We start from the raw sequence: 27,879 nt of genomic DNA on the forward strand, positions 1-27,879 counted from the left end.
CAGGCCTCCATGATTACCACAGATGAAGACTTAAGCTATCAAATAAGTGACTTTGGGAAATTACAGAAAATCAAAGGTTCAATATAACATCTGTTTTTTCACTTCACCGTTGTCTGAAGGAGTGAAGCTTGTATGGAAGATGAGTGCAGAATTAAAACCACATCTTTACACTATCTCTGGAAGATCAACTGGTTCCCCATCTGTCAAAAGAGGTAGGAAGCCAATTCCACCATCTGACAACACGAAGTCCCCCCAGCAGACCCCAGACAGTCAAGAACAGTTATCACAGCTTGACAAGCCAAACTCAACTGTTGTGCTGTATAATGCAGATAAGGCAGCTACTCAAGTCAGTATACCCTAAATCATGTTAGTTTTTCATTTCTGCACTCTTAAACATAGCTGGAACAAAACATTAAGTCTATCCAATCTTTGTAGAATTAGGACAGTGATCTCCACACAGTCAAGCTGACTGCTTAACTATCCCAAGAATACAAAACTTCTCAAGTTGGAAAGAAAGAAAAAGGATACAAAACACCATTTCTTCACCACATCTGAACCACAAACTAGAGATAAAATACCTTATACCAATAAATCTGTCTCCCTCTTTGAGAAACTATACAGGCTTTTAGTTTGTTAATCCACTACACTTGTATGGTCAGGAAAAAAAAAATACATCATCTGGTAAAAATTATTGCCAATATAAAAAAGAAACTCTGACAACAACTAATATTCATGCTCAAAACTACCTTAGCAGATTGCTGGTACTGTTTATTCAGAACTGTGCAAGCATATTTATTATGTGGCGTTAATAAATGGAGTCAGTACACAGGTAAAGCTATAATCATGCAGTAGTGCCACAACACATTTTTCCTATTTACTGCACTTCAACACTGGCTCACAGTGCATTACTACTTTCACAGTGGGGCGCTTTTTCCTCCTTAATTTCCTGTTCAGAATGACTTATAAGAGTAACTTAACTCCTCCAGCCAATTTGGTTTCCCTGATTCATTCAAATAAACTGGAGAAATCTTAAACAGTTACTTCACCAGCCATAAGATCATACTGCTCTTGCTCCACTAGACTCTGCAAAAATATTTTAAAATGTAAAGCTCTTAAAATTGTAAGATTAACAAGAGTAATTTATAAGACTAAATCAAAATTTAAAAAAAACAGAGCAAGCTTGTTTTGAACTTTTTGAAAGTATGAATCTGCAAGGCAGTTTGTATGGTTGCCACAAAGCTCTTTGCAAGGTCTTCAACCACAGTCCAACAAAACATGGGGAGCCAAGGTTCATCTGGGACACACAGTACCACAGAAATGAAAAATTGGAATAAAAAAAAAATTGAACAATAAAAAGACAAAATCCACTGTAATCCTATGTAATCACCAGACTTGGAACAAAAAAGGATGACACAGAGATCCATCAGTGAATCAGTCAATCTTAGTTATTGTGCCTTGGCCCTGGATGCAAATCAGTTGCAGAGACACGAACATTCCAACTTCTGGACTGATGGAAACAGGCTGCAAACGATTTTCCAGATGCAATGAGAGAGATTTTTTTGTAACACATCTAGTCATACTGAGTGTTTTTTCCAAAGGTCTGAGGTAGGGCAGTTCTTGCCAGGAAGTTCTGTTTGGCAGGCTCTGACTTTTCCAGCTCTCCTTTATCCAACAGCAAGGCCAAAATAAATTCATCACATTTACCTGCCAGTTTCTGCCTTCCCATTTTCCTAGACTTTTCAGTAGCATATTGAAAATTCATTACTACTGACAGCAGAATTGGAAATCAGAACGTCAGTATCCTCTTTACCCAAAAATGGATAGTCTCAATGTGCAGCAGGAGGTAGTGCCATTTTGCACTGGCACAATGGTGTCTAATATTTAACTGGTCAACTTCAAAAGTTACTACTGTGACTCAAAATTATAGAAAATGCAAGTATATATATATACTTTCTTTTCCCCCCTCAAGCACAGCTTGGGAAGCATAGGGAACCCTAAAAAATTTCTGTCATAGACATGAATGAAAACTTAATTCAATACTAATTAAATACTAAAGCATGTGTCTTTCTCACTGAGGAGGAAGGTGGAAGCAGCACAGATAGGGAATAAAAATCTCACACAGCAAAAGTTCTTTTACTCCAATGTTGTCCAAGCAGCTACAAGGAGGGGAGAACTGTGACCTCACCCTCAAACCTAGTGCAAACAAACCTTTTAATCACTCAAATCAGGCAAGAGGGCTACCATCCTCACAAGAGGTAAAGGTGCTTATTCCAGGACAAAAAGAAAGCACTGGGGCAAGACTGCAAACCCTGTTGCCTCCATCTGAGCAATTTTCACAATGTTTTCCATTGTCTGAAATATTTCCCGCACCTTGGTCTCATTTTCTTTCCAGTTTTGAAAAGACAATTCTTTTGTCAATTATTACTCTCCAAGCATGAGTACTTTTCAAACTCTGGACTATCCATCACTATTAAAATATTTTTGTTACTTCCAAACCATTTTAGGAAAATGAAAAAAATATCACAGTTTCTTGTAAATAGCATTAGCAGAATTACTGAGCTTAATCCAGGATTATCAGTGAGATGAAATAGACTAAATAGGTCAGCATAGTACACTTCACCATATTCTTTATTTTTACTATCTTTACCACATTCTCTATCTTTCAAAAAATAGCTAACAGAAATATTTTTCAAAGTTTTCCCTTTTCTTTTTCATGAGAAAATAATAAAATCATATTTTACTCCTTGGTGCCAGGTATCTGGCAAACCACTAGGGGAAAAAAACCCACAACCAAAAAAGTATTGAACAATTCTTCTTTTCTAATAAAATCCAGGTATTTGCAAGGTCAGGTTTCAACTTCAAATAAGGAAAATCATAACAGATCTTTTTAGCAGAGATTTTGGCCCAGTAATTTCTGTTTTCCCCAGTATAAAGCAATTGCACAGTAATGCTATTACTACAAAAATACACAGAATGTGCATGACCTAGCAGCCTCAGAGAACTCACTACTAGGAAATGACACTTGACAGTTTGAACTTGATATGCAATTTTTTCACCAAAGTTCCTCACCTCTTATTATGTATAACTGCTTTCTTCTCAGTTTATAGCATTTGAGGATTCTTTCCTTAAAATAATTTGTTTTAGGAAAATCATATACAACTTCAGAGCTATATGACTAAGCCACTGGTCACCCATGAAACAAGAGTGAAAATATTTAAGTAAATTATAATGAGCACACATTCTCCAAAGTCTTGTGTTATAGATGGAAGAGGATTTTAGACACTAATTTATGCACCCTGCCATGGGACCCCATCTAACAAAATTTTCTTAGCAAAGGACATTAAAGGTCCTGGCAATTTTTTGTTTTGACAGCTAATGGATGTTTACTGTAAGTACTGAATTTAGCAAGCCTCTTAACTTGCTGAATCATACATCTATGGAAGGTCAAGTCCTATTCCTGGACTCATCAATCTCCAACCAGGTCTTCAAATTCTTGCTGCTTCATGAAATTAATCTGCAACATCTCCTAACCTTTACCAACTACTCACACTTATTTGTTACTATTAGATTTTCCTGAATTGATTTCACATCTCAAAGAAGTGTGAACGGAAACAGCACATAACATGAAAGTGGGTTGAAAAATAATATGGTAACATTTGACTGCCAATGTTGGAAATGCTGTTAAAATAGAAGTGTCAAAAATAAAAAAGCACAGTTCTAAATTGTAATTAGCAACTGTAAGTGGTATAGAGAAGTTTGAACTTCCCTCAACATTGGGCCACAAATCCTGAGGAACTTCAGTAAATAATTCTTGTCTGCTTGCCCTGTCCAATGCCAAGCCTCAACTCAAACTATGTAATCATTTTTATATTTGGAAGATAAAATGTATAACCTTTTAATCCAAAAGTATGTATAAAGTCAGAACACCTACCAGATAAAAGTCAAAAATTTTGTCAAGGTTTGGCTTATATTTTTTTACACAAATTGTCTTACAACATCTAGATCAGCCAAAAAAAATTCAAATTCTTTTTCAGGGGGAAAATATCAGTCATATGATTTCTGCAACCATATCCTACATTTTTATATTTGACACCACAATGGATGATGCTTTACTAACCAAAGGGCAGGCCAGATCCCAGCAGCAGCAACTCCTGTGCAAGTGTCGTGACTTTAGAGCAGTGGTACTGAAGGCAAAAATGCAAACTCACCGGCTTGCAGAAGTTAATACTTAGCCACACTTTTATTCTGAGTGAATGGATCAAAAACATGGGCCAGATAAAGATGGATTTCCAAATGTTTGTTAGGATTCTGAAAGAATATTTGGCAATTATAAGGTAAGCTGTAACATTCAGAATTGTCACTAGTACTTAAAATATAAAGACTTTTAACCACATCAAATGCAAGCCTTAAAGTTCATACCTCCTCATGCAAAAGGAAATGTGAGTAAACATGCAAGTAGGAATGTTTGTCAGCCTATAGAGAGATGTCACTCAAAGAGCAGTGGCAAAATTTAACAATTCAAGGTGTTTTTCTACTTTTCTCCTACACATATAAGCCACAATTACTATAACACAAAAAAAGGTCTCTAAAGGGTCAGTATTCAGGTCTGTTTTTCAGGAAGGAAGCAAAGCAAATCTGTTTAGGTTAGCAGAGATATCTCATCAGGTTTTCATGGCTGGAGTTTTACCTGCTGGAGACTTGTTTCTTTGTATTATGTGTCCATAATAAATACCCTGATGATTTTCCAACATCATCTACTTCCTGTGCTTAAAATTCACCATGACTACTTACTTCTACTGTCCTCCCCTAAGTTCACCGTCCTAATGAAATAAACTTTGTAGACCATCTGGCCTCAAGCAACCTAACTGAAGCACAATCATGCTCTTATGTTAACAAAAAAAAATAGCATGTGAGATTACTTCTTCAAAATAAGGTTTTGCTCTTCCACACCATTAACCAGCAGACTGACATCAAGTGTTGCTCAACAGCCATCTTAAGGCTGAATCCACTGGTTCTAAATAGGAAATAAACTCTAAAATTTAGGCACCACATCATTAGTGTATGGCTTTGCAAAAAATATAAAAGTTTCTTGGTTTTCCTCTCTGCCAAAGTCATTGTATTTGTTTTCATTATGTTACACCATATTAGTCAGCACCATTCTTCAATTTTCAGTGGAGAAGATCTTGAATCATCTGCTGATGGGCCACCAGACAATTTCACTGCTTCTTAGGCTACACCTACACTGCAGAATATCCATGCTCTGCAACAGGCTGTAAGATTATTCAGACCAAGGAGCTGACCTGAGTACACTGCAGCTTTCTTACATCCTCATGCCCATGTTTTCTTTCCTTAGAATCCAGGATTCAGATTGAATGAAGAAGCAAAAGAAAAGAAAAAATTAGTAGTATGTGCTTGGGGCTCATCCCAATATTAAATCAGACATGGACAGGCTGTGAGGCAGGACACGGAAAGCACTCTTAGTTAACAGAAAGGGGTACGTCCAAAAATGTGACTCTAAGTTTAGGTCCCACACTCCTAATTCTGACAATTCAGTGAGGTAGGATTACTCTTGACCTTCACATTTCTTCATAGCCCTCTGCATGCCCTTCACCATGGGAGGCAAGTTTGGTTTTTTTGTCTGGGAGGTTTTTGTGGGTGGTTGGTTTGGATTTTTTTAAAATCCATCACTGAGCACAAGAGTAAGAAGTTCAAACACATCCATTTACACAAGTAAAAGAATGCTATGAACTCAGTGGATTTTTTTCAACAAAATGTTACAAAAGTCACAGCCTTGATCACAAAAAAGACAACACACAGCAGCTAGTCCTTTATTACAGCTAGTCTCACTGTTTAGTGTGATACTCCCTAGCATTCTGCCAACACCATGTAGAAGTAGTAGCGCAATTCTACATATATAAGCAACTGAAATACATTGAAATAATAACTGCAATAAGGAAAAACAAAACTGCAATGGAATAATTTAATATTAAATCTTTTATAACAAGTATCACACAGTATTTTTAAAAGCCCATTTCTGAAATGATGTTTATGTAATTTTTTTTTTTTTTTTTAATGAGTAAGGGCCTTTAAAAATGCCTCTCAGCAGCACTACTTAACATATATTCCTCTGAAAATGATTCATGCAACCAGGCTAGTTACACCTTTTTTACCAAAAAATACCTGTAATTGTGGACTACTCTTATCACTAACAGATATGAACAAACAAAAATAATTTGTTATTTGATAGAGCATTATCAGTTTTGGGTACCTTCACCTTCAGCTATGCATCACAGTAATTCATCACCAAAAAAATTTAAAGGCAAAAATCAGTTCACACTCAAGCTCAAATACCATTTTGTGCACCCTAACTTCAAAATACTTATGCAGAACAAATTCTACACACAGGAAATCAAACATCATTCAGTGACTAGGCAAGGGGAGTGAAGCTGTTACTTCAAGTCGTGAAATGCTCCTGAAATTTCCTCGTCCATTATATAATCATAAGGCCCTTTTAACATCTAGCAAAAATTTATCAACTTTTAGAATTATAAATATCTATTATCCTGGTTCACACAGGGAAGAAGAGAAAAACTACTACTCTCCCTACTTCCTTTCTGTAACAGCAGTCCATTGCCCTTTTTTTTTTCTTATGCTTACAAGACTTGCAGTAAGAGTACTATGACATTTATCAAGATCTGCAAGTGATGACTGAACTTAGGTATTTCATTACAGCAGTGATCTATTCAGCACACAGTGTGGGAGGGTGCCTTTTTATTTGAGGAATTTCTGCATTTCTTTTCACAGTTTTATTTCTCACATCAAAATACTCCCATATTGCATGGCTATTTATTTTCTCTTAAAAAAAAAAATCTAGATAAATAAAGAATTATGGCCAACTAGTTTTTCCTACAAACTTATATTAACCCTCAGCAGTGATGGTTTCAGTTATGCAATGTAATTGTAACTCCAACATGGGAGAAAAGTCCTAAAATTCCATTTTAGGAATTGTCTCCTTTCCACTAAAGACATCAGCTCTTCTAGAAGTGCCTGTGAATCACTTTATCATGAGTATCATAACAACAATCAACACTGGGTTGAATGAGGTCTTATCATCTGGGGCTGGGTGGTCACAGAGACTCACATGCTTTCAGAGTATTTTGCTTTACAAAGATATTTAACTGATCAATGAACAAATTCCTCATACTTCAGAAAGTTAGCCTAAGCTACAAAATGCAGTGGCAGTATAAAAGAAACGCATGACTTTTGCAAAGTAAGCATTGCCTTTGATCTTGTCTGCTGCAAATTCAGTTACTCCACATCACTCCTGGAGATGCTGTTTTGTGTTGCTGGAAACAGGAACAAGGTATCTATGTCTGCATTTCACATAGGAGGTGATCTCTACATTTGGCTCTACCAAGCATTTGATGCTATTTCAGATTACAGGAAAGTATTAAGGAAAAAAAAGTAAATGCTGATTGAAAAAAATACATACATGCCTAATAAATATATTTTAAGATTAGCTCTTCCTAGTCTGCCATATTTCCAGTACAGCTTGTTAAGTAGTTCTATTATTTTACTTTTCCTGCTACATACACCTCCACAAGCATAATGAATACAACACAGTAAAAATAAAGCTTTGCAGCACAGCATGATATTCTGAGCTCAGATTTTTGTATTCACCACAGCTTTTAGATATTTTCCTGCTCTTTCAGTCTTTTAAATGCATTCTCTTGCATTTTCATTTTCTGTTCATTTTGCTACAACTTTATATTACTCAAACAGTGCTGGTAATTTCATTCTATTATATGCTTCAGTTGCCTTGAAGAGAAGTATAAGATTTTCCCAAAGTCAGTGTATCAGCCAGCAGCATCCCGAGCTGGAGAATCAGATGTTTCTGAAACTGTTCTGAATTCAAATGCTTGCCCCAAAACCTGGGTGCCATCATAATATACATTTTTTGATGTACTGATACTGAATATGCTCTCAGGTCATCTTTCTTTTTTTCCCTTTCCTCTACCAATAGAGCTACCTGAAGCTGAAATTAGTGTTAACTCTAATCGTCAGCCTATGCATTAAAATCTTCTCTCCTACAAGGCTGATGCTTACGACTCAACTTGTCTAATCTGTCAGAGGGTACAATGCAAAGCAGTGCACCTCATTAGCTGCTAGCCCATCATCTTCACATCACAACGAAAACAATGACTGGAAGTAATCCAATTTCACTCTGCATCTCATGTACTCCGTGGCTGTTCTCCCTGAGCTAGGCTAGCTTGCCAAAAGGTGATGAGAGCAATTTGAGTTTTCAGGAAAGATAAAACTGGGGAACAATGTATAACCCAAGATAAAACAAATTAAATGTGGCCAAAGGAGCGAGTCTGAAAATAAAGTTAGGTGTGCAGGGCAAAGTTAATGTAAAGAGGATCGTGGTATCCTGCAGCTTAACTAGACACACATGTTACAAAGTACTACACCGTATGCCTGTGGCAAAGCAACAGCACCAAACAAAAGTAAAATTCTTTGAGACGGGGAAACAAGGGAAACGTGCATAAAATGTTATTATGCACACCTAAAAGAAAAAGAAATGTCAGCAATGAGGCCAAACATATACACCTCACAGCTCAAGCTACACTAAACACACACAAAACCAACCACTGTGGTACTGGGAGAAAATGCTTGTATCAACATATAAGTTGCATATAAATAAATAAATAAATCCAATCATGAGAAGATCCCTTCTATATATTTTTCCAGATATCCCTAGTAACAACACATACTCTTCTCCGTGCAGTTCCAAACAATTTACGTGGCACTTGGCCACATCATGAAACCACATCAAAGGCTGGAGCATCTCACCAGGAAAGTGCTGATCATGGCCTTGCAGAGAGCCAGACCTGCATTTCAGGGGTGCCCATGCTTCCTAACCTTCATGGAATCCAAGGCATTCCCATGTCACTTGGGAAAGGTCACAGTCCCTCAGGCCTGGTGGCTGGAAACATTTATGGGCTACCATGATTTCCAACAGCCTGTCAAAATTTAGTTGGTGGGCAGGCATCTGAATGTCACATCCCATGTCTCAGCACAGCAGAGAGTGACTGGCAGCTCCTGAGGACCAGTGACAAGCTAGGAGATTCATTACTTTATCACCTGGTTTTCGTATTTCAGTTGCCAAATATTATGGGTCTTTTTTTTCAAATTATAAATGCCATTTTCCTATTTTAGATTATTTTTTTTTTAATTAAGCAAAAGAAAAATCCCTTTTATATAAACTTATCAATTGAATATTTGGACTTTATATGGCCACTACATTTTTTAAAAGGAGATTTTAATGCTGCACAGTCACAGCACAGGTTTGTGTATACACAAGGACAATTAAGTGCTCTCTGAAGGACTTTTGAAGAAGACTTAAATCAGTTATTCTGCTTTAAGAAGGCAAGCTTCTTTTAGGAAAAAAAAAAGTTATTATTCTCAACCTTGAGGAAACAAAATTAATGTCTTCAATATGAAAAAAAGGATTAAAAAATCTTCCATACAAAGTGATTATATTTTTAGAAGTAATAAGTCTTACCTAAGAGAACTATCTATCTTTCACATTACATGAACTCTTATTTGGAACAAACATGAGGAATAACCCACTCTATCAACATAACCAAGAAAATTACTTTTGCATTTTTCTTAGTGAATTTTGCCAAAGGCTACAGGATAGAACACAACAGCAGCATACAATGCATAACAATATCACCATCTCCAAAATTTTTACTACAACACAAGCCTGGAAATGTGTAAGGCTTCAGCCTTTAACTCTTTTGTAGATTGTTCATTATTACCTTTTCACCTCTAAACAAGGAGTCACATTTCCACTGCACTTAAGCTAACTCCAGCATGGATTTGACACATTCCAATGTTCAATTAACTTTTCTATTACCAACAAGACAAAAATCTTATTAAAAATGGATACAAGTATTATTGCATGCTGCTTGCCCATTGGGCCTAAGAGGAAAGCAAGCATCTTTGGCTAACCTGCACTTCATAAGCTTTGGTAGTTTCTCAGGAAAGCACCCAACTTGTCAATGCTCAAATATAATTTTTCTGACCACTTAAGCATTGCTTGGAACATGCAGTGATGCCACTAAACCTTAAATTCATGCTTGTTTTTTTGGTTTCAATCCTTCCTGAAATGTTCTTGGCTTAAGTTCATTTATTCTATGCACTGAAATACTCCCTTGTGAAATACCCATTTTAAATACAAACTGAATTCATAACTGCAAAGTAACAACTTATAAAGAGGTCAGGAAAAGCATTGAAGCCTTATTCAAGCAGATGGCATACTTTCTCAAACAAATAAAAACAATAAACTAATAACACTTATTAACTTGGAAATTTTCCCCATAGCTTGACATCCAGAATAAAAAGTCTTTGCTCTAAATCTGCACATACAATTTTTCCAATCTCACCACTATGAATACTCCTTAAAAATAGAACATCAGAATTTAGATTGCTTAATTAATGTGACTAGAAGGCAACTGTAACACTTATTATAGCCTAGCAATTATAAAAAACTAAAGTTGTAAAAATTTTTAGGACACTTTTCAGACTAGACCCATACTAGCAAATTAAACACCAGTCAGGTGTTCATGGGGAGCAGAAGTAAACCTCTCCATCCTAGTAAGTTTTTGATGGAGATGTCTCTAGCTTTCTTTCAGCCCATGCCAGCTGCCCACCTCCCAGACAATTCTCAGGCACAGTTCAGGGTGAGCATGGGTCATCCACCTTTCCCAACAGAGCTTGGCTGTAGCCCAGTATGGAGAAAAAGAATTTCAGACCATGAATGAAGGCTCCTCTATGGCAGTGGGCATCAGTGTCACAGAATTGTCCCAGTCATGCTCATTTACTGGCATTGATGTAACTGCAAAACAAGTTTTGCCTCAACTTTTTAATCCAGGTTTCAATGTACTGTAGTGACTGTCCTGAACTCCTTACCTTTAATCCTGGCAAACATGCTGACTGCTGCATTCTGGAAAAGGGAATGACTTCCCAAGACAAGTGGGGTACTGTGAGGCCAGGCAACAAAGGGACACGGAGCATATCAGATATATCACAGTTACTCTGAGGCAAATGTCAGATGTGCCTCGAAGCACAGTGCTTGCTGAAAGAAGAGTTAGTTACATCCCATTTCACCACTGAGCATGAGCAGGCACATGAGGCAGCTAATACAGACTGGCTCATGCACTGTAATCTCTCATTTGATCTTAGTCTAGAGCAACTTGTCCTTTTGCAACACCACACAGCAATTACAGTCCTTTCAGACGCAGACAGGCAGTATTAAACCCGTGATGCTTGCGAGGCTGGGCATTTCTGAATGGCAGGAGTGATCATGTGCCCTGGGTCTTACTGGATTACAGAGTACAAAACTCTCATACCTATTGCAAGTGAGTCTAACTCCCTCTGCACATGACTGGTCAACACCATCCTCTCCAACAGAGATGGAAGAGCCATTTCAGCTGCTTTGGACAAGCAGCAGCTGAAACACTGTTCTCCTGAACTGAACGTCTGATCCGGCAGCTCAGCCCAAATGTGCTGCTTCTATTGATTGTTCGGCTGTTCAGAGCTCACGTGACCTTGCTGCTGCTCTTTCTCCCCTTCACGTCTATCCTGGAAGTGGGTGGAAGATGCAGAAAATGGTCTCCTGCAGTGAGCCCTGATGTTCAGCTGGAGGAAAAGGTTACCAGACAGCTGGCATCTTGGCAGGATTAACTAGGTTATGCACTTCAAGATAATCTGTGAAGACACAGCTGTGCTGCCTTAGCTTCCACATACCAAAACAGAGGAGGCAATAGTCAGTAAAAGAAATGAGAATCTTGTGAACATTAGACCTATATTTATTTCTTCTGTACTAAATGTGGTCCTAAAAAGGGAGTTTTAGATGAAAATTCATCATTCAGAACTGAACCACAGGATTTTCATGATTGTGGTGAAATGCCGTTGCTTAGAGACTCAGGTGGAAATTTGTCACTGAAGAACTACCAAAAATAGCTCAAGTGATATTTCATTTGGCATGAGGTCATGAAGGCAACATTCATGCAAAGGGAGATTCATAAATTTCAAAATCACAGGATCCTAAGCTGACCCTGCAGCAAAGGGCTTTTTGACAGCTAGGAAAAGCTTTAGTATCATGACATAAGGACAACATGCAGAAAAGCTATCATTGACAAGCCGAAGTGTAATTTAAAAAAAAAAAAAAAAAAAAAAGCTGCTTGTAATGAAACAAATATTCAAGGACTGTCAGTAATGAAGTCTACATGAGAATGTACAAGACCATGCAAGAATCTCTTCCATACTTCAACACATACTTCAGTCTCTTCTATCAGATGATACCCCTCTCTAAACTAAAACATCCTGGGCTATACACAGCAGTTCCTATCCAGACCATGCCAAGGAAATATATTGGCAGCCACAGGGATAGAATAAACTCATCTCTTGTCCACTTGAACAACTCAAACTTTCCTTCCCGAGCAACACGGTACTGCAAAGAAATCTCTGCAAAGATGCCTCGTTTAAGGAATATGTAACAATATTAGAAATAACCATTCCACGCTGAGAGAAATAAAACATTGTATCTAGCAGGGAGGGAAGGAGTGATGCAGAGTGTGCAAATAGATTCAGCAGCAAAGTGTTTATTAGCACTGTTGAAGGAAAGCCACTGCTGCAGAGTCATCAGCCCCTAGAGCTGTCTTAAGGCTCCTCAAAACACCGGGGGGATCCAAATCAGCTACTGCCCCCAGGCTGGCCCTGCTCAGAGCTCATGGGTCTGGGGGCAGCGTGTCCAGCAGCCTTGTTATCACACTGGGCACCCTGTCCCTTGGAGAGCACACTGTGCCCACTGCTCCCCAAGTTCCTCAGAGTTTCCATTTTCTTAGCCAGATGACAGCAGAGAAGGTGCTATGGAGAAAGGAAATATCTGTTATCTTCCAAATCTTCACTGCTGTTTTCATCAATACTGCTTGGACTGCCTGCCACCGGCTGATTCTGCTGGAATTTTTATAGAGTTTCCTATCACAGATCACTGTGTGGATCCTCTCTTCTCAATGGAGTGGAGAAGAGAGTGCTTTCAATGAAGACAGTTGCATACTCAAAAGGCACTACCATAACCTCTCTTGATATTCTTCTTGTTGACAGCTCTACATTTCAAGTGGGCTGTCACTGTGGAGTAAATTAGTGGAATTTCTTTGGCTCTGGCTCTTTGTGACAATGTTACCATACCAGAGTACAGCTCAGTGTTTTAATTTTAAATCCTTTTAATTTTTATGCATACGAACAACAATAAACAAAAAGCAACCTTAGAGACAAAGACCAGAACCTACACTTTTCCCTCCTGCACATTAATCTATAACTTGCTTTCCTTTCAGCCTTTTTACTCCTACATGTTCACCCAGTAACTCAGCTTTAAAAGAAGATCATTATATTCCTACCCAAATAGCAAAAAAAATACTCCTGTCATTCTAGCTGCAGATAATCAAAACTCTTCCTGCTCAGAGAGGCCTAAAAATACACCTAACTCTCAAACATTCAAATCACTGTTATTCTGATGCAAATTCATACAGAAGCAGCATTCAGTTTTGGATTAGGTTACCCGGTTAGCAAACCACAGAAAACATTCAGGCAGTTTGCTATCTGACCTTTGCATAGGGTGAATGCTAGGCAGAGGACGAGAGCATCACCTCTGGGAAGGCAGCATTTCTGAGAAGACATAGATACACTGATACTCCTCATAAATTCAGACACCCAAAGAAGATGGCAGTGGTGGAAAGAAGCTAACCTGGACCACTGCATTTAACATCCTGACTTAGGCAGGATTTAGGACTGGATTTTGTCCTTTGAGTTCTCTGTAGTTTTGTTACATATGCCCATACTGCCAGACATCACTGAGTTTGCACTAAGGCTTTAGTACCTCTCAGACTTCATTTCCCGGCTGCACCAGACAAAGGAGCTTTCTGTACACTGGGTGGCCTGAGGGCTGGGCATTAAATCAGCATAGCAACACACTCCAGAGCATTTCTTACAAGAACCACAGTATTTTCCAAACGTTAATTATGTTACCAACTAGCAATACTTATGCATGAAGTGTGAGCCACTCCTAGCTCCTAAGGGAGTTCTTCCCACCTCCTTATTGTCTTGTTAGAACCTTTTAAGTTGTGCAATGAACTTGTTCTATGGCTCGTCCTTCTCTGTCACTGGGTTGTTAGGTTAAAGTAATTAAGCACTGCGAATGAATATAATAAAAGCCATTATGTTCAAGCACACATTTGATCTTTCTGTCAAGTCATCAGACAATGGCAGCACATTAAACAGGATGGGATATAACAGAGCCTGCCAGGAAGGTACAGAAAGCTAGGCAGGTGTAAACCACACTCTTAACAGGAAAAGCTGCCATACCATGAGGCCAGGAAAGAGGACAAAACTACAAACTAAGAAATAATAGACCATTGACAAACAACTAGGTGAAGCAGAAGGTGGGTCTGCACAGAACTGTCATGGTGCTGGGGGTGGTGGATCCTCCTCATGGAGGGGCAGCAGGGCAAGGTCTGGCAGCCAGAGCTCCCCCACCACCCCAGCCAGGGGACACCCGGGCAGCTCCAGGCACCGGGAGCCTCCCTGGGCACGGGCTGAGGCTGAGCCAGGCCATGGGCCCACAGGTGGAACCAGCAGTGCCAGGCTGCGGGGACCAGCCCTGCTGGGGAATCACTGGAGGGTCATTCCCAGGGAGCTGGCACGGGGTCCCAGACTGTGGGATACTGGGGGAGCCCAGTGGGGTGGGGTGGGACATTCAAGGCCATTACCAAAACCAACACTAACAGCAACTGTGATACTAATTTAAACATAAAATAGCTTTACCCTGATGTCAAAAGCCCAGCATGTGAGATAAAATGCTCCACTTGCAGATAAAACTGTTGTCATACTAAAAATATCAGCAGCAACTGACACATGAAAATTCCTGTTTACAAACTCACAGGAAGAACCAGATCATGGAAGATCCCACCCTTCACAAAGCAGCCGACAGTGTCCATCAGGAAACCTTCAGCATGGGCAAGACAATTGGGAGAAGAGGCAGATATAAATATGTAGTCACTGAAGTTAATAAAAATGTCATTCATGCCTTCCAAACCAGAAAAAAAATAATACTGCTAATTTTAAAAGGCTAAATCATGAAATCATGATTCAGTCTTTGTTTTGATCAGTTGTTTCAAGATATAATTTAACAAGACATTTATCTGCATGATAACACAATGTACTGTCAGTATTTTGGACAAGACTGGGGATGACTAGCATTTAACAGTGAGGATTTCACTCCATATGTCTTCTTGTTCAAGTTTTAGAGCAATTTTAGAAGATCAATATGTAGCTACCAAACAGTGAAAAATCTTAATGCAGTTAAGATTTCAAATGTCAAAATTATGTTGGATTTTAAAAAGGCCAGCAATATATTAAAATATATTAATATTTATATTAAAAATGACCAGGATTTATAGTTATAAAACAGAGTAAAGCATAACAGGAAGTCACATAGAAGCGGGAGACATTGAAACCAGAGCTACACTGAACAAATACACATCTTAACAGGATAAAATGAGAAAACATTACGTACTAAGGGAAATTTTTGCTTTACAATATACACATGCCTCTATTTTCTAAAATTTTCCCATCTGTTAGATGTACCACAGATATTGTTAGGTGATGGAGGGAAGTTCTAAAGTAGTTTTTAAAAACGGAAAGAGATTGCAATGTTGGGGAGTATAATTTACTCTGGTACCAGAAGGCTAGTAGACTAAATGTCCAGTGCCGTCAAGTAAACAGGCACATGCTCCAAGAAAACTTTCTGGCATAGAAAAAGTCTTAAGTCAGATAGAAGCCCTAACCAAACAATGGTGGGAAAAAATCAGGATAAAAAAATAAGCAGGAGACTTCATAACTATCAAAAGTAAATAAGAATCATGATACAAAATCAGACAATAGCACACATGTTCATGGATGATCAGAATCAGGGAGGTGGTGAGAATAGACAAGCCACTGCCAAGGCTAAGTAGCTGAATGAATTTTTACTGAGAAAGGACCTAGGCTTTAAGACAATAATTTGTTTTTTCTTTCCCCACAGCCTCCTTTACAGAAAAATTACCAAGTTTCATCACAGGAAGAAGTCTCAAAGAATAAATTACTTAGACATGGAACCTAAACACATCCACTAACAAGCAGCACACACAGCCATTCAAAATGGATTTAAGGTAGAGGGGAAAAAAAAAAACAAAACACCTGTTTACAAAAACCTACACTAAAATAGATCACTGTTATCCAGATAATTTGTAAGAAATATATGAAAAAGATTGAGAGATTGCTGCTGTGGCTCTGATCAGTTCCACTAAGAGTAACTGGAAAGCACAAATTAAAACAAACAAAACCAAACCTAAAATACTGGGAACAATGCTCCTAATGGAAAATTGTGATGTAATGTAATATAATGTGATATAATGTTCTGTAATGGAATGGAAAAGAGCCTCAAAACCACTGAGATCAATCTTAAAACTAATATGGAACCATGTCCCCAAGTGCCACATGTACATGTCTTTTGAATTCCTTGAGGAACAGTGACTCCACCACTTTCCTGGGCAGCCTGTTCCCATAATTTCTGTCATGATAAATCAAATTCCTCCATAATTGTTTGATTTCTTCTGAGTTAAAAACAAAACCAGCTACGTTTATGGCTGTATATATATATGTATGTGTGTGTGTGTGTACACGTATAAACACAAGGAAATTTGACTCATATTTACAAAAGCTAACCAAAATCAACAAGGATATAGGGCACAATCCTCTTGTAGCCTGAAAAATTACTTAAAGAATAATAAATTCTTGAATCTTGACTGTCTTCCAACATGAGAAAATGGTGTTGTTTTCCAGAAGCCAACAATGTATTGTACATTTACTAAAGAGCTGGAGAAGGCAGCAAACAAAAACATTCAGTCTTGTCTGATGATACCAATGTGTTCAGATTGGGAGAACTCCAAAATGTTAAGACTCAGACTTACTTACTGAAACTAGGAGGATTATTAGAAATGGAAAGAGGAAATATGATTAAAAGTTTTTAAAAACAACCCAACAAAATTAAAAACAGAAGATAAGCATCTCTGAACGACCAAAACTATCAGTGGAAAACTGTCTGTTAACTGCATACAAATCAATAAATCTTATACTAGGTATTTGAGAACTACCTAAACGAAAAAAACTCAAAGGGAATTCTTAAACTCAAAGATCAAAGACACACTACATAAAACAGTAATGCAACCAAAGTACTACATTCAATCACACTCACATCACAAAGTACATCAATAGTAGAAGCCCTGAAGAATATGTACAGCCATCAAATGCTTTAGTACCATGGCATGGAAAGAACTTGTAGATGCTGAGATTTTTAATCTTGAAATATTGAAGTAAAACATTTTAACTGAAAAAAATTATGAAAATACAGAAACGTTAATTAGACTTCCTTTTGCTATACTGACAAAATCAAATTGCAAGCAGACTCCATTATTTCATAGAGCATCTTGGTCAACAGTAACTGCTAGTCATCAAGCTATCAAATACTGTGATAATCTATTTACTCAGAAGAAAAAAAGCAAATAAATGAAACTAAAATTATTTATCAGCCAAGTCATTAAGCCAACACATGGAAAACAAATCTTCGGCATTTCAAATGCAGTTAAGATACAGAAAACATCTTGGCGTATTTCATAATTAACAGCAGGGTGGGAGCATTTGCTTTCATGGGCAGTGCAAAGCCAGGCTGACTCTCTCACCCTGAGCAGCGATGCTCAGACACCCAGCTGCCAGTCAGAGTACTGAAGCCAGGGGCAAGAGAAGCATTTCAGAAATGATCTGTCTGTCCCCTTGGTGGTGTTCCCTCTCTCTGCACTTTCCCTGGCAGGGATTAAACCAGCCTTGCATTCTCTCACAGTAGGACACGAGCACGTCAGTGCACGACCTGATACTCAAGTTCCAGTCAGGCTTGATCCTGACTCTAGGAACTCAAGTTCACAGCAGGAACCAACACGTGGCCACATAGCCTGAGAAATCTCGTTCAACACACACAGTTTTTACATTTCATTTTGATAAGGAAAAGCTCAAACATGTCTCAACAGCTTTAACTACAGTTCAGGGAGTGAAGCCCACACTGCTTCCTAGACTAGAGCCAGCGCTCGAGTGCTCTCTGTGCCAGCGGCAGCAGAAGGAGAAGGGAATAGAGGACTTCTCTTTTTCCACCATGAGAGGGAAGGGACCAGCCTGATGAGGAAGTACAATTCAACTCCACAAGAAATTCAGCTCTCAAAGGAAACCCATCTTCTGCCTGCAGGCCCACAAGGAATCCAACCTACAGCTAAAATTTAACTTAAAAAATAATGAAGGAAAGAAGAAAGGGGAACAAAGGTGGAGGGTCTTCCATATGCTAGGAACAAAGTCTTTAAAAAAAAAAAAAAAAAAAGCCTCCCCCAACCTCCAATGAAGAAATATTCCCCAAAAAAGCCAAATGCTCAAAGATCAGAAGTGAGTAGACTCAAAGTGTATTAGATGAGGAAATGCAAAGAGAAAAAAAAAAAACCAAAACAACAGTATCCAGAACAAATTATACAAAGATCCATCAACAATTTAGTCATACACCCAGACCTGCAACAGATGATTCACAGCGCTACCACTGAAATAGCTACAAAAATCTAGGCACCAAACTCAAAGGACATTTCAAGCTCAGAATAGATGATCACCCACTTGCTATTGTTATTTAATCAAATCCTTACATTTTATATTAAAATGCAAATTATTGGAGAGACACACAAGCTCTCAAAGTGTAAACTTAATCCTTGAAATTCTCCTGAGTATTATGTTGTTCCTAAAGTAAAAAAATGCTTCAGTATGACAGTCAAAATATCAAGGCATAAACATGTATTGTTTCTAGGATACTAATACAATCTTTTTAAATTAGATTGTAACTGTTTGATGCTGCTCAGTCCTACCATACACCCACTTTAAACAGCATGTTGGATGGCTGGACTCAGTGTAATCCAAGATCTGAAGGAAATGCATATCCATGAGAAAGCAAAAATAAATGTACAGTTTAAGTAGAAACATGCAAGGTCTGCAAGAACCAATGTGATTTCATTTAATACAATTTGCAACAGCAGAAAATGAGAATTTGGGTGAATATTCTCAGAGGTGGGATAGATCTGGCCTCACAAGAACTATATGGACTTCATTAACAAGGGCTCTATTTTGAAATATTGAAAAAAACATAGAGTGCAAAAGTATCCGGTTGAGCAGGGTAAAATTATAAGGTAATTTCATCAAGGGACCTAATCAACTTTGGCTTTCTTCCTGTGGCTCATCTGTGTCTGTTCTTCTCTACTTTAAAGAGATACTGAGCCAAAGGCTGCTTTAACTCCAATGTAAACTGGAGGTAGACAAAAAATTCCAGCAAAGCAAAATGAAAACCTACCCAAAACCACAACAAATTTTTCTCAGCAATTGCTTTCTTAAAAATTAAGAGGGTAGAAGGCATAAAGCCTAAGAAGTCTGCTCTATGGAGAAAATTTCAGTATGTTTGAAATGTATGTTCTTTTTAATTCATAAATCAACTTTCTTTCTAAAAACTAGCATTACTTTTTCTCCAGAGAAGACTCCATATTTAAAATATTTCAAAAACTGAATTTTAAATGCAGAACTGCTCTGTAATACATGGTATTATGAAATGGTTTCCAACATCAGGTTATGATCTCAATAATGAACATATAGTCACTGGAGGAAAACTTCCAAGGCACAAACAGCAGGGAAGAGCCTAATTGCTATTAAAGGTCATTGGGACTTGCAATCACATTGCTATATGTTCTTTTGAAAATATCCCACTCTGGAACCAGAACTACCTTAGCAATAATACCTTATTCCCAGAAGTTATATACAAATACACAGCAGTGGTTTCTTCAGACAAGTGCTCTAGTCATTTCCTAATTCCTAGGACGTAATGTAAACCCTTTATCTCAAAATTAAAAATTTATCTAAAGGCAAAGTAATTTAAAGCATTAAATATTTAAAAACATCAATAGCTAAGTTCCTGACTCCCACCAAAATTAACAGAAGTTTTGTTTGAATAAAAACCACAGCACTGGAAGTGCCATTTCTCTTTCAAAAAAGCTCTTTTGCTTGAACAGTTCAGGATGCTTATTATTATTATTATTAATATCATTAATATTACTGCAAAATGTCTGCCCAAATGATTACACTCATTTTCTAATGTTGCCTCTACTGTGCCTAGGAGACTTGTCACATGAGGAGCACACAGAGGGTAATCTGATCAGGCAGAAGCAAAGTCTATGAGCAGACTTTGACAGGATATCCATTTCAGTGCCGAGCAAGAGACTTTCTGGAACTTCTCTGTTCACCCATATTTTCATCTGCAAAATGCCCAAAACATGCCTCTGAAAGCTGCATACAAAGTCAGACTTTTACCCATTTTGTGAACTAAAACATACACACATCTCTCTAATCCCAGTACAGAAGAGCTCTACTAATTTTAGATCCACGTGGTGCCAAGTGTCATAGCTGTCAGATAGCTGGATACCTGAACCTCAGGCCAAACTAATTTAGTTCTCCAACACAATTAGGCTATGAACCCCACTTAACTGCTGATCTGTATTTATATGCATTGCAGAACACATCATTAAATACCGTAATTTTACATATTAACTACGAAACTGAACAATGAAGACATGTTTAAAAGCAAACCAAGTTCAAAAGGGCCATGTGGCTATAATCAAGAGCAGATTTTGGCCTATGCCACTGGAAAGCCCATCAGAGACCTAATCCTCCTTGTCTTACAGAAATAGCCACACTAATTGTGTGATTGCAAGGTCCAGAATTTAACCCTCAATATATTTGCCTAGAATCTTCACCCCTTCACAGATTTATTGGCAGCTATCGTCATTTTGTACAAAATCCAAGGAATTAATAGATTAACACTCCACAGCAAAATTATGTACTCACCAGGTAAAATTAAATTAAATCTGGAGCCACGCTGACTTGTTTTTAATGCAGCTACAGCCAAATTGGAATTCCCTACAGAAGGCCTGACTTTAGGAGGAATATGCCTTATCAAAGGATCACTATTACTTGGGCCCCAGTCTTGGGAAGAGCCTTGAGTGGGTGGGTGGGTCTTTGCCCCACAAAAGCACCGAGTCTGCCTACACAGACCAACTTGTAAGATCTGGCTATTAACATGCCCTTCAGGATTTGACCAGCAGACTGAAGTGTCTTTGTAAGCATTGTTTCACCTGTTTGAAAGCTGGGCTAACTGCAAGCATTCAGTACATGAATATTTTCACCCACTACAGAAAAACAAGGCTTTGTTAAATTAAACGGCTTTAATGATGTTTTACAGGAAACATTTCAGGCATGCAGCAATAAGCTGCATTCATATTTGACATTTACAAAACGTTATTATTTTAAGCCTGAACTTATAAAATACTTGCAACTTAAATTCAAGCATGTGAATAAGCCCATTTTTTATTTTACAAAGCAGTTAATTCCAAGTACATATTGAAATGGTGGAATAAACTCCTCGAACCAGGCTTGTTTTAAATAGCGTAAAGGACAAATGATAAAGCATAATCTGGATTTCAAGCAACACACCACTAGAAAGTTGATAGCCAAGTTGATCACAGAAAACAATTATTAACACCTCAACCAGTAATATATATTGAGACAAAATAAACCTTTTAACTCAATAGTGACTGAAGTTCTTTTTTCCTTTTTTCCTTCCCTCATACCTGACCATCTCTTGGCTTTCATCCTAAAAAAAGAATTATGGAATATTCCTATGAGCTCTACTTAAAAGATGTTGCTGACTCAATGGGAATTGGGGAATAGCAGAAAAGCAAAGAAGCAGACCTTTGATGTCTTCTCCAATTCACATACAAAAGATATTTGAATCAATGGCCAAATTCTGTCTGCCTTACTCAACCAAACAGGTACCTATTAAAATCATGGAGAAGCCACCCCAGTTTATGTATCACATCAAACTCAGCTTCAGAAAATGCTACCCGAGTCTCAAGGCCTTTACACAAACAAACCTCACTGACTTGCCCAACATTCAGGTTCTTTCTATTTTACTCCAAGATCTCTTCCTCACCTCATACAAGTCAAATCAGCAACTGACTTGCCCAACATTCAGGTTCTTTCTATTTTACTCCAAGATCTCTTCCTTTTTGCTCAAGTGAACACCTCATACAAGTCAAATCAGCAAGATCTGGTTCATACTTAAGATGAATGTACTCAAGGAAATATCCCATCTCCCATCTGACTTTAAAAGTCAGAACTTCCTGGTTCATACTTAAGATGAATGTACTCAAGGAAATATCCCATCTCCAAACCCTTTAAAAGTCAGAACTTTCACCTTAAATAAGGAAGAATGTTGAAACAGAGTAAAACTTCAGGGTTTACATTTTAGGTGGCTCAAGTTGACCAGTAATTTTGCCCAACTTCAGACAGCACAATAGCTATTATGTTTCCATCCCTAATTGAAGACATTTTCTGTTGGCTACAATTCTTCCTTTCCAATTCTTCCTTCCTACCTGCTGTAGGAAATGTGCTAGGAATATGGGAAACAACAGGGCTGTCGTGCTGAAGATTGGCATGGTGGCAAAGAAAGGATTAGGTGACATGCAGCTGGATAATCCACACGTGCCCAATAGTAAGCCAAAATAACTTTCCCTTTTGAAGAAAATTTAAAAAGTGATCAAGTCCAAGGCTACATGCTACCAGCACCTGAAAAGAGGTCAAAGAAAACCATCCATAGTGGAAACTACCTCATCAATTTCTCACTTCAGGATTTCCTGCTGCATTCAAAAATCAGAACCCTGAAGCAGAAGATCCAATTAGTTCACAGCTGAGAGCCCAGAAGAGCATGATTTCTGTTGACTAAAAATTCAGCTCCCCAACTTCAAAGCATAAATAAGGAAATTCAGAAATTCACATATTCCAGAGCCAGGAGCATCTATCATGGCCCCTTACTGTCTTTGCTCCATAAAGTCACCTCTGAAGAAGAATATCCCTGAACTAAATCTGATACCTAACACATTTAGGAGCCTCCAAATTCCTAAAATTGATTTTCAGGTGTATAAAAACCATTCTGTGCAAACACTCCCTTCTTAAGTCAGCTCAAAGGAGCAGGACAACAGGCATTTATTGTTTCTATCTTAATTCAAAACCTGTACCCAATGTCAGAACAGCTTTACTTGACACTGCCCTCAAACAATCATTAGAACAAATTACATTGTCTCTGAACCCTACACAGGCAACAAAATGCATCAGATGACCTGCTAGCTCTCGTCCATCTCCAGTGTCTTTGTTCTCAGAATACAGAACCAGAGCTGTTTGCTGTGCTTCAGCTGAATGTGTAGCATTACAGATCTTTTTAAAGCCAGAGAGCAATGCCAACAGTGAAACAGAATGTACCAAAATTTAACAACCCAACCTGAGTTTTGCTGTCTCCCAGACTTAGCACTCCTTCCTATGCACACCAGGGCTATGCAGCAAGCCCAAAGTACCCAAAGGAAGCACTAATCAGACACCCACTGCAAACAAAAGACTCATGTGACACCTTTCTTAGCATTAGCAACAATTTAGTGAAGTCCCTGAACTGCAAGACTCTATTTTTCATGGGTAGTCATGTCAAGGTGAGTTTTCTAATAGATCTGTTTCCTATAGTTGTAGATGTATAAATCTACAGCATTAAAAGCTCTGCACAGCCCAGATAACCCTATCTATTTCAAACTTCAAGGGCTTGCATAGTTAAAGAATGTTGTTGAATACCTATGATTTATTCAACACTTTACTCCATGAGTTAGCTCTTTCCCAGACACTGCAGTCATGCTGCCATTAACAGATGCACCCCTATCAAAAATTATGTCAAAATGGAGACAACCTAGTTACATAATTGTTCAAAATCTTTCAGAAAAGGCTTGTTGCAACTGCTATTCAAATAAAAGTTTACTACCTGAACTGAAAACTACATTACAGAGTGACCATTTCAGAGGGATGATATATTTATATATATAAACCTGATTCTCAGTTTATTACTTCCAATTTATAGCAGGGGAAATCTAATGAACATACTGCACTCACAGCTTAAAATCATAATTTTCAAATATTTAATGTTCAAATAATAATGGCACAGAACAATGCATTCCTATGCCATATGACAGAGATGGCATTTAATACTTTAAAAATGAAAAGTATATGAAACACTATTGCACATTTTCTGATTTATCAAAAAGGCTACAGCTAACAATTTCATTACATTTTGTTCCCAGGCAACCGTGAGGTAACTTACAGAGCACCAAGAATAATTTTTGAAGTTCTTTACAACCTCCGAGAGAACTCAAATACAATTTTTGAGAACATGTTGAATCTTAATTAACAACTATTTGTATGATTCCTCATATTGTTATTCAGTCATAAACAAGCTGTGAAATATGTTAAATACTTCAGTAAATAAACTATACTAGATGTTTTATTGCCACTCTCATACTAGAGGGTTTGCCTTTGTATTCTTAGAGGTGCTACCAACAAGGAAGCAATTTTTCCCCTGAATAAGTAGCTGGATTCAACCTGATTCAACCTGGATTTCTAAAACATCTGATATTATGTGACTTTTTTCCCTCCATCAAATGCTTTAGAAATACTGCCAAATAATTACTAATCGAGAAAAAAAAAAAAAAAAGACAACAAACAAATTGACAGCCAGCAACTGAGCTGACCCGGGATCAGAAAACAACACTCTCTTCTCCCATAGCAAACAGCACTTCAGTGGTATGTCAGATTTAGCAAACAGTTGCCTAATTATTTACTGTCACAGCCAGAGACATGATCAGCAGACAGAATTTGGAGACACACAAATAGTCGGCATTCAATTTTTAAAACAACAAGGTACTTGGTATTGCATGATCTTCAAAATCTGCAGCCTACTTTGGAAACAGAAACAGAGAAAGAGTAAAATTTCACTTTTCCACATTTACAAAGGGCAGCTTTTTTCTTCCTAAGTCAAACTGCCTGAACATCTTAATGATGCAGCATCATACCATCCCAAGCCTTCCAAGACAGGCAATGAATTTTGTACAGCTGACTCTGCTAGTTACAGTACTCAACAGCTGGGACAAAGATAATTTGGCACCCTGATAATGGCCTAGATGAGTATGAAGCATTCTGCAGACTGTAAAAAAGGAAGGAAAAAAAAAAATAAGAACTATCAGCATTAAAATTATAGATTGAAACTCGTCTTATAAAGCCAATATATTTCACATTTGATTAAGAAATTTACTGAAGCAGGTGTTTACAAAACTGAGAAATTCAGAGAAATGGCACTCCCTCTTCAAAGCCTATATTGTAGCAATTCTTTTCTGATTAGATCAGCTCCCATAGCAAGTCATCAGAGCAACAATCGCTGTAGTGAAGTCATACTACTGGGACTCGAATGGGAAATCATGACTGGCTTGAAAACACATTTTAGAAAGTAATGTGCTTTCCAGATTTCCAATACATCTTAATTAAAACAAGTCCAAACCTTTACCTTTGCTCCAAATGGCTGAATAAAGTCTACCTTGAGCAGCAAAACACAGCATACCAATATACAAAATATGACACTAAAAACCAAGACAACAGACACTGGATCTTTCCAAATAATTTCAGGATTCAGGGGGTCACTGAAAATGGCATATGAATGGACTTTGTGTTACCCCCACAATGAGATATACTCAAATACTTTCAGAAAGTGGTTTATTTCTTACAGAGATGTAAATTAGCTTTTAGAGTTTAATTAATTAAAATCCTATTGTTCCCCAACCTAGAAAAACCAGACCTTTCAGATCCATTCCTGATAAAACTCCCATTGAAATAGGGGAAATTGGGCCTAATCTCTTTCCCAGGTTTTTAAGCAAGTAATTGGTATGAGAAGGAACCTTATTAAACCTAATTCTAGCAGGAAATAAAAGGTGATTCAAAGCAGAAAAACAAGATTTCTCAGCGTTTATTTAAAAAGTAAACAGCCTACTAGCTCCAAAATTTTGCACAAATCAGATCAGCTGCATATAAATTGAGGACTTTAAAAAAAAGGGGAAGAATGGAATAAAGACGTGGTTTTGAAGATGATGGCAATCATCAAATGGTAATTATTTCTCAACCAAAATGCACTAAGGCGTTTGAGTACAGAAACGGTGCACATGCTCCACTGCTGCATTGACACAATGGGCAACAGACACAAAGGAGTCATTAGTCAATACTGCTAATGACACATGAAATTGCAAGTGACACCAGTATAAAGTACAGTCAGACCCAACAAGTTCTCATAGTCAGAATAACCATCTGTTGAGGGTTTGTTATTCAAAATACTTCTACTAACAACACAGAACAAATAAAATCAAGTATCGCTATCTTCAAATCAAGCTGTCTTAAGCTATGCCACTCCCATTCCCATCAGTGGAAACCATTTAACAAAAATCTTCAGGACTGACTGAAGACATACAGCTGAAAAACTTCAGATATGAAACCTAACATCTTATTCCCTAACATTACAAAAGGACTCAGCACTGCAAATGTCAGCATATGCTGTGACATGCTGTAAAAACTATTTCAGGGATGTTCAGTGTGAACAGTTAACCCCATCCCTTTCGCACTTGGATTAAAAACAGAGCTGTAACACTTTTGATAAGCTTCTTCAGATTTCGTACTAGCAAATGTACTGAAAAACAGCAGTGAATCATCCAAACCATCCCTTCCATCCCGATGTCCTTAAGAAATCAATGCAATTTACATTTCTAGCAGAATTAATTTAGCCGCATGCATCTTCACCCTGATAAATGCCGTTTTCCTTACTTTTCTGTATTCGATTAAAAAAACTCAGGCAAAACAGGAACTAAGCTAATTCTTTGCCCTAACCCCAAAAATAAACCAAAGCTTTAAATATGGATGCACACCGACACATAAATCCCTGTGTCCGCACTGCACTCGAAAAAGCGACTTTTAAACACGCGAGAGCGCCTGCCACACACTGGTGAGGTGACACGGTATTTATATCTATCGCACCAGCCGCCCACGTCCGTTCCCTCCCGACCGACCCTCGCAGGGACGCGGGGCCACCAATGTTCCCCACCTGGCCGCCAGCGCCACCCGGCTCCGCAGTCGCCACACCCGGCGGGGCGAGCGGCGGGGAGCACTGCCCTACCTTTGTATCTCTCTAGGACATCTTCGTAGGCTTGCAGGTACTCCTGCTCCTCGGCGTAGAAATACGCGCCGGGGGAGAGGTAGCCAGCCATGGCCGGCAGCTAGCCCAGCCCAACCCAGCCCTGCCCGGCTGTGCGGCTCCGGGCGGACGGCAGCTTCGGGGATGGCACAAGAAAAGCCCCGGCAGCAGCCGGCGGGGGGCGGCGCTGCCAGCCCGGCCGAGGAAACGCCCCCGCCGCCGCTCGGGTTTCGGTAGCCGCCCCTCGGAGCGCGGAGGGGCGGCACCAGCCCGGCGGCCGCCGCCTCCCCGCCGCAGACCCCGGCTCCAGCCCACGGCCAAGGCACCGCCTGCGGGGCCGGCGAGCTCTGCCGCCGCCTCCCGCCCGGCCCCACCATGAGGAGGGGGGCGGCTGCCGGGGCGGGGACGCGACGCCCGCAGCTCTGACGGGGCCGGTGGGGACACTGCGCTCACGGGCAGGGACCGAGCGGGGAGGGACCCCAAGGCGGCAGCCACGGGGCCGGGAGCTCCCGCAGTCCCGGCGGAGGGGCGGGGCGGGGCGGGACGGGCGCGGCCCC

General features: G+C 38.9%; 1 protein-coding gene across 9 annotated transcripts in view; it reads right to left on the reverse strand.

Annotated features, from left to right (window-relative positions):
* Positions 1 to 27,879, reverse strand: part of DST (dystonin) — a 273,488-nt gene that overhangs the window by 228,501 nt on the left and 17,108 nt on the right. For 4 of the 9 annotated variants that reach the window (XM_041477353.1, XM_041477352.1, XM_041477355.1 and 1 more), the window contains exon 1: positions 27,305 to 27,473. The exons of 2 other annotated variants lie outside the window; for them this stretch is intronic. In XM_041477353.1, the coding sequence (XP_041333287.1) occupies positions 27,305 to 27,395 (91 nt within the window). In that variant the 5' untranslated portion in view covers positions 27,396 to 27,473. Of the gene's footprint in view, positions 1 to 27,304; positions 27,478 to 27,879 lie in introns of those variants that run through there. 3 more of the 9 variants (XM_041477354.1, XM_041477349.1, XM_041477348.1) reach the window with 1 other exon arrangement.

This window comes from Pyrgilauda ruficollis, unplaced genomic scaffold, assembly GCF_017590135.1.
Source record: "Pyrgilauda ruficollis isolate IOZ18807 unplaced genomic scaffold, ASM1759013v1 scaffold40, whole genome shotgun sequence".
NCBI lineage: Eukaryota > Metazoa > Chordata > Aves > Passeriformes > Passeridae > Pyrgilauda > Pyrgilauda ruficollis.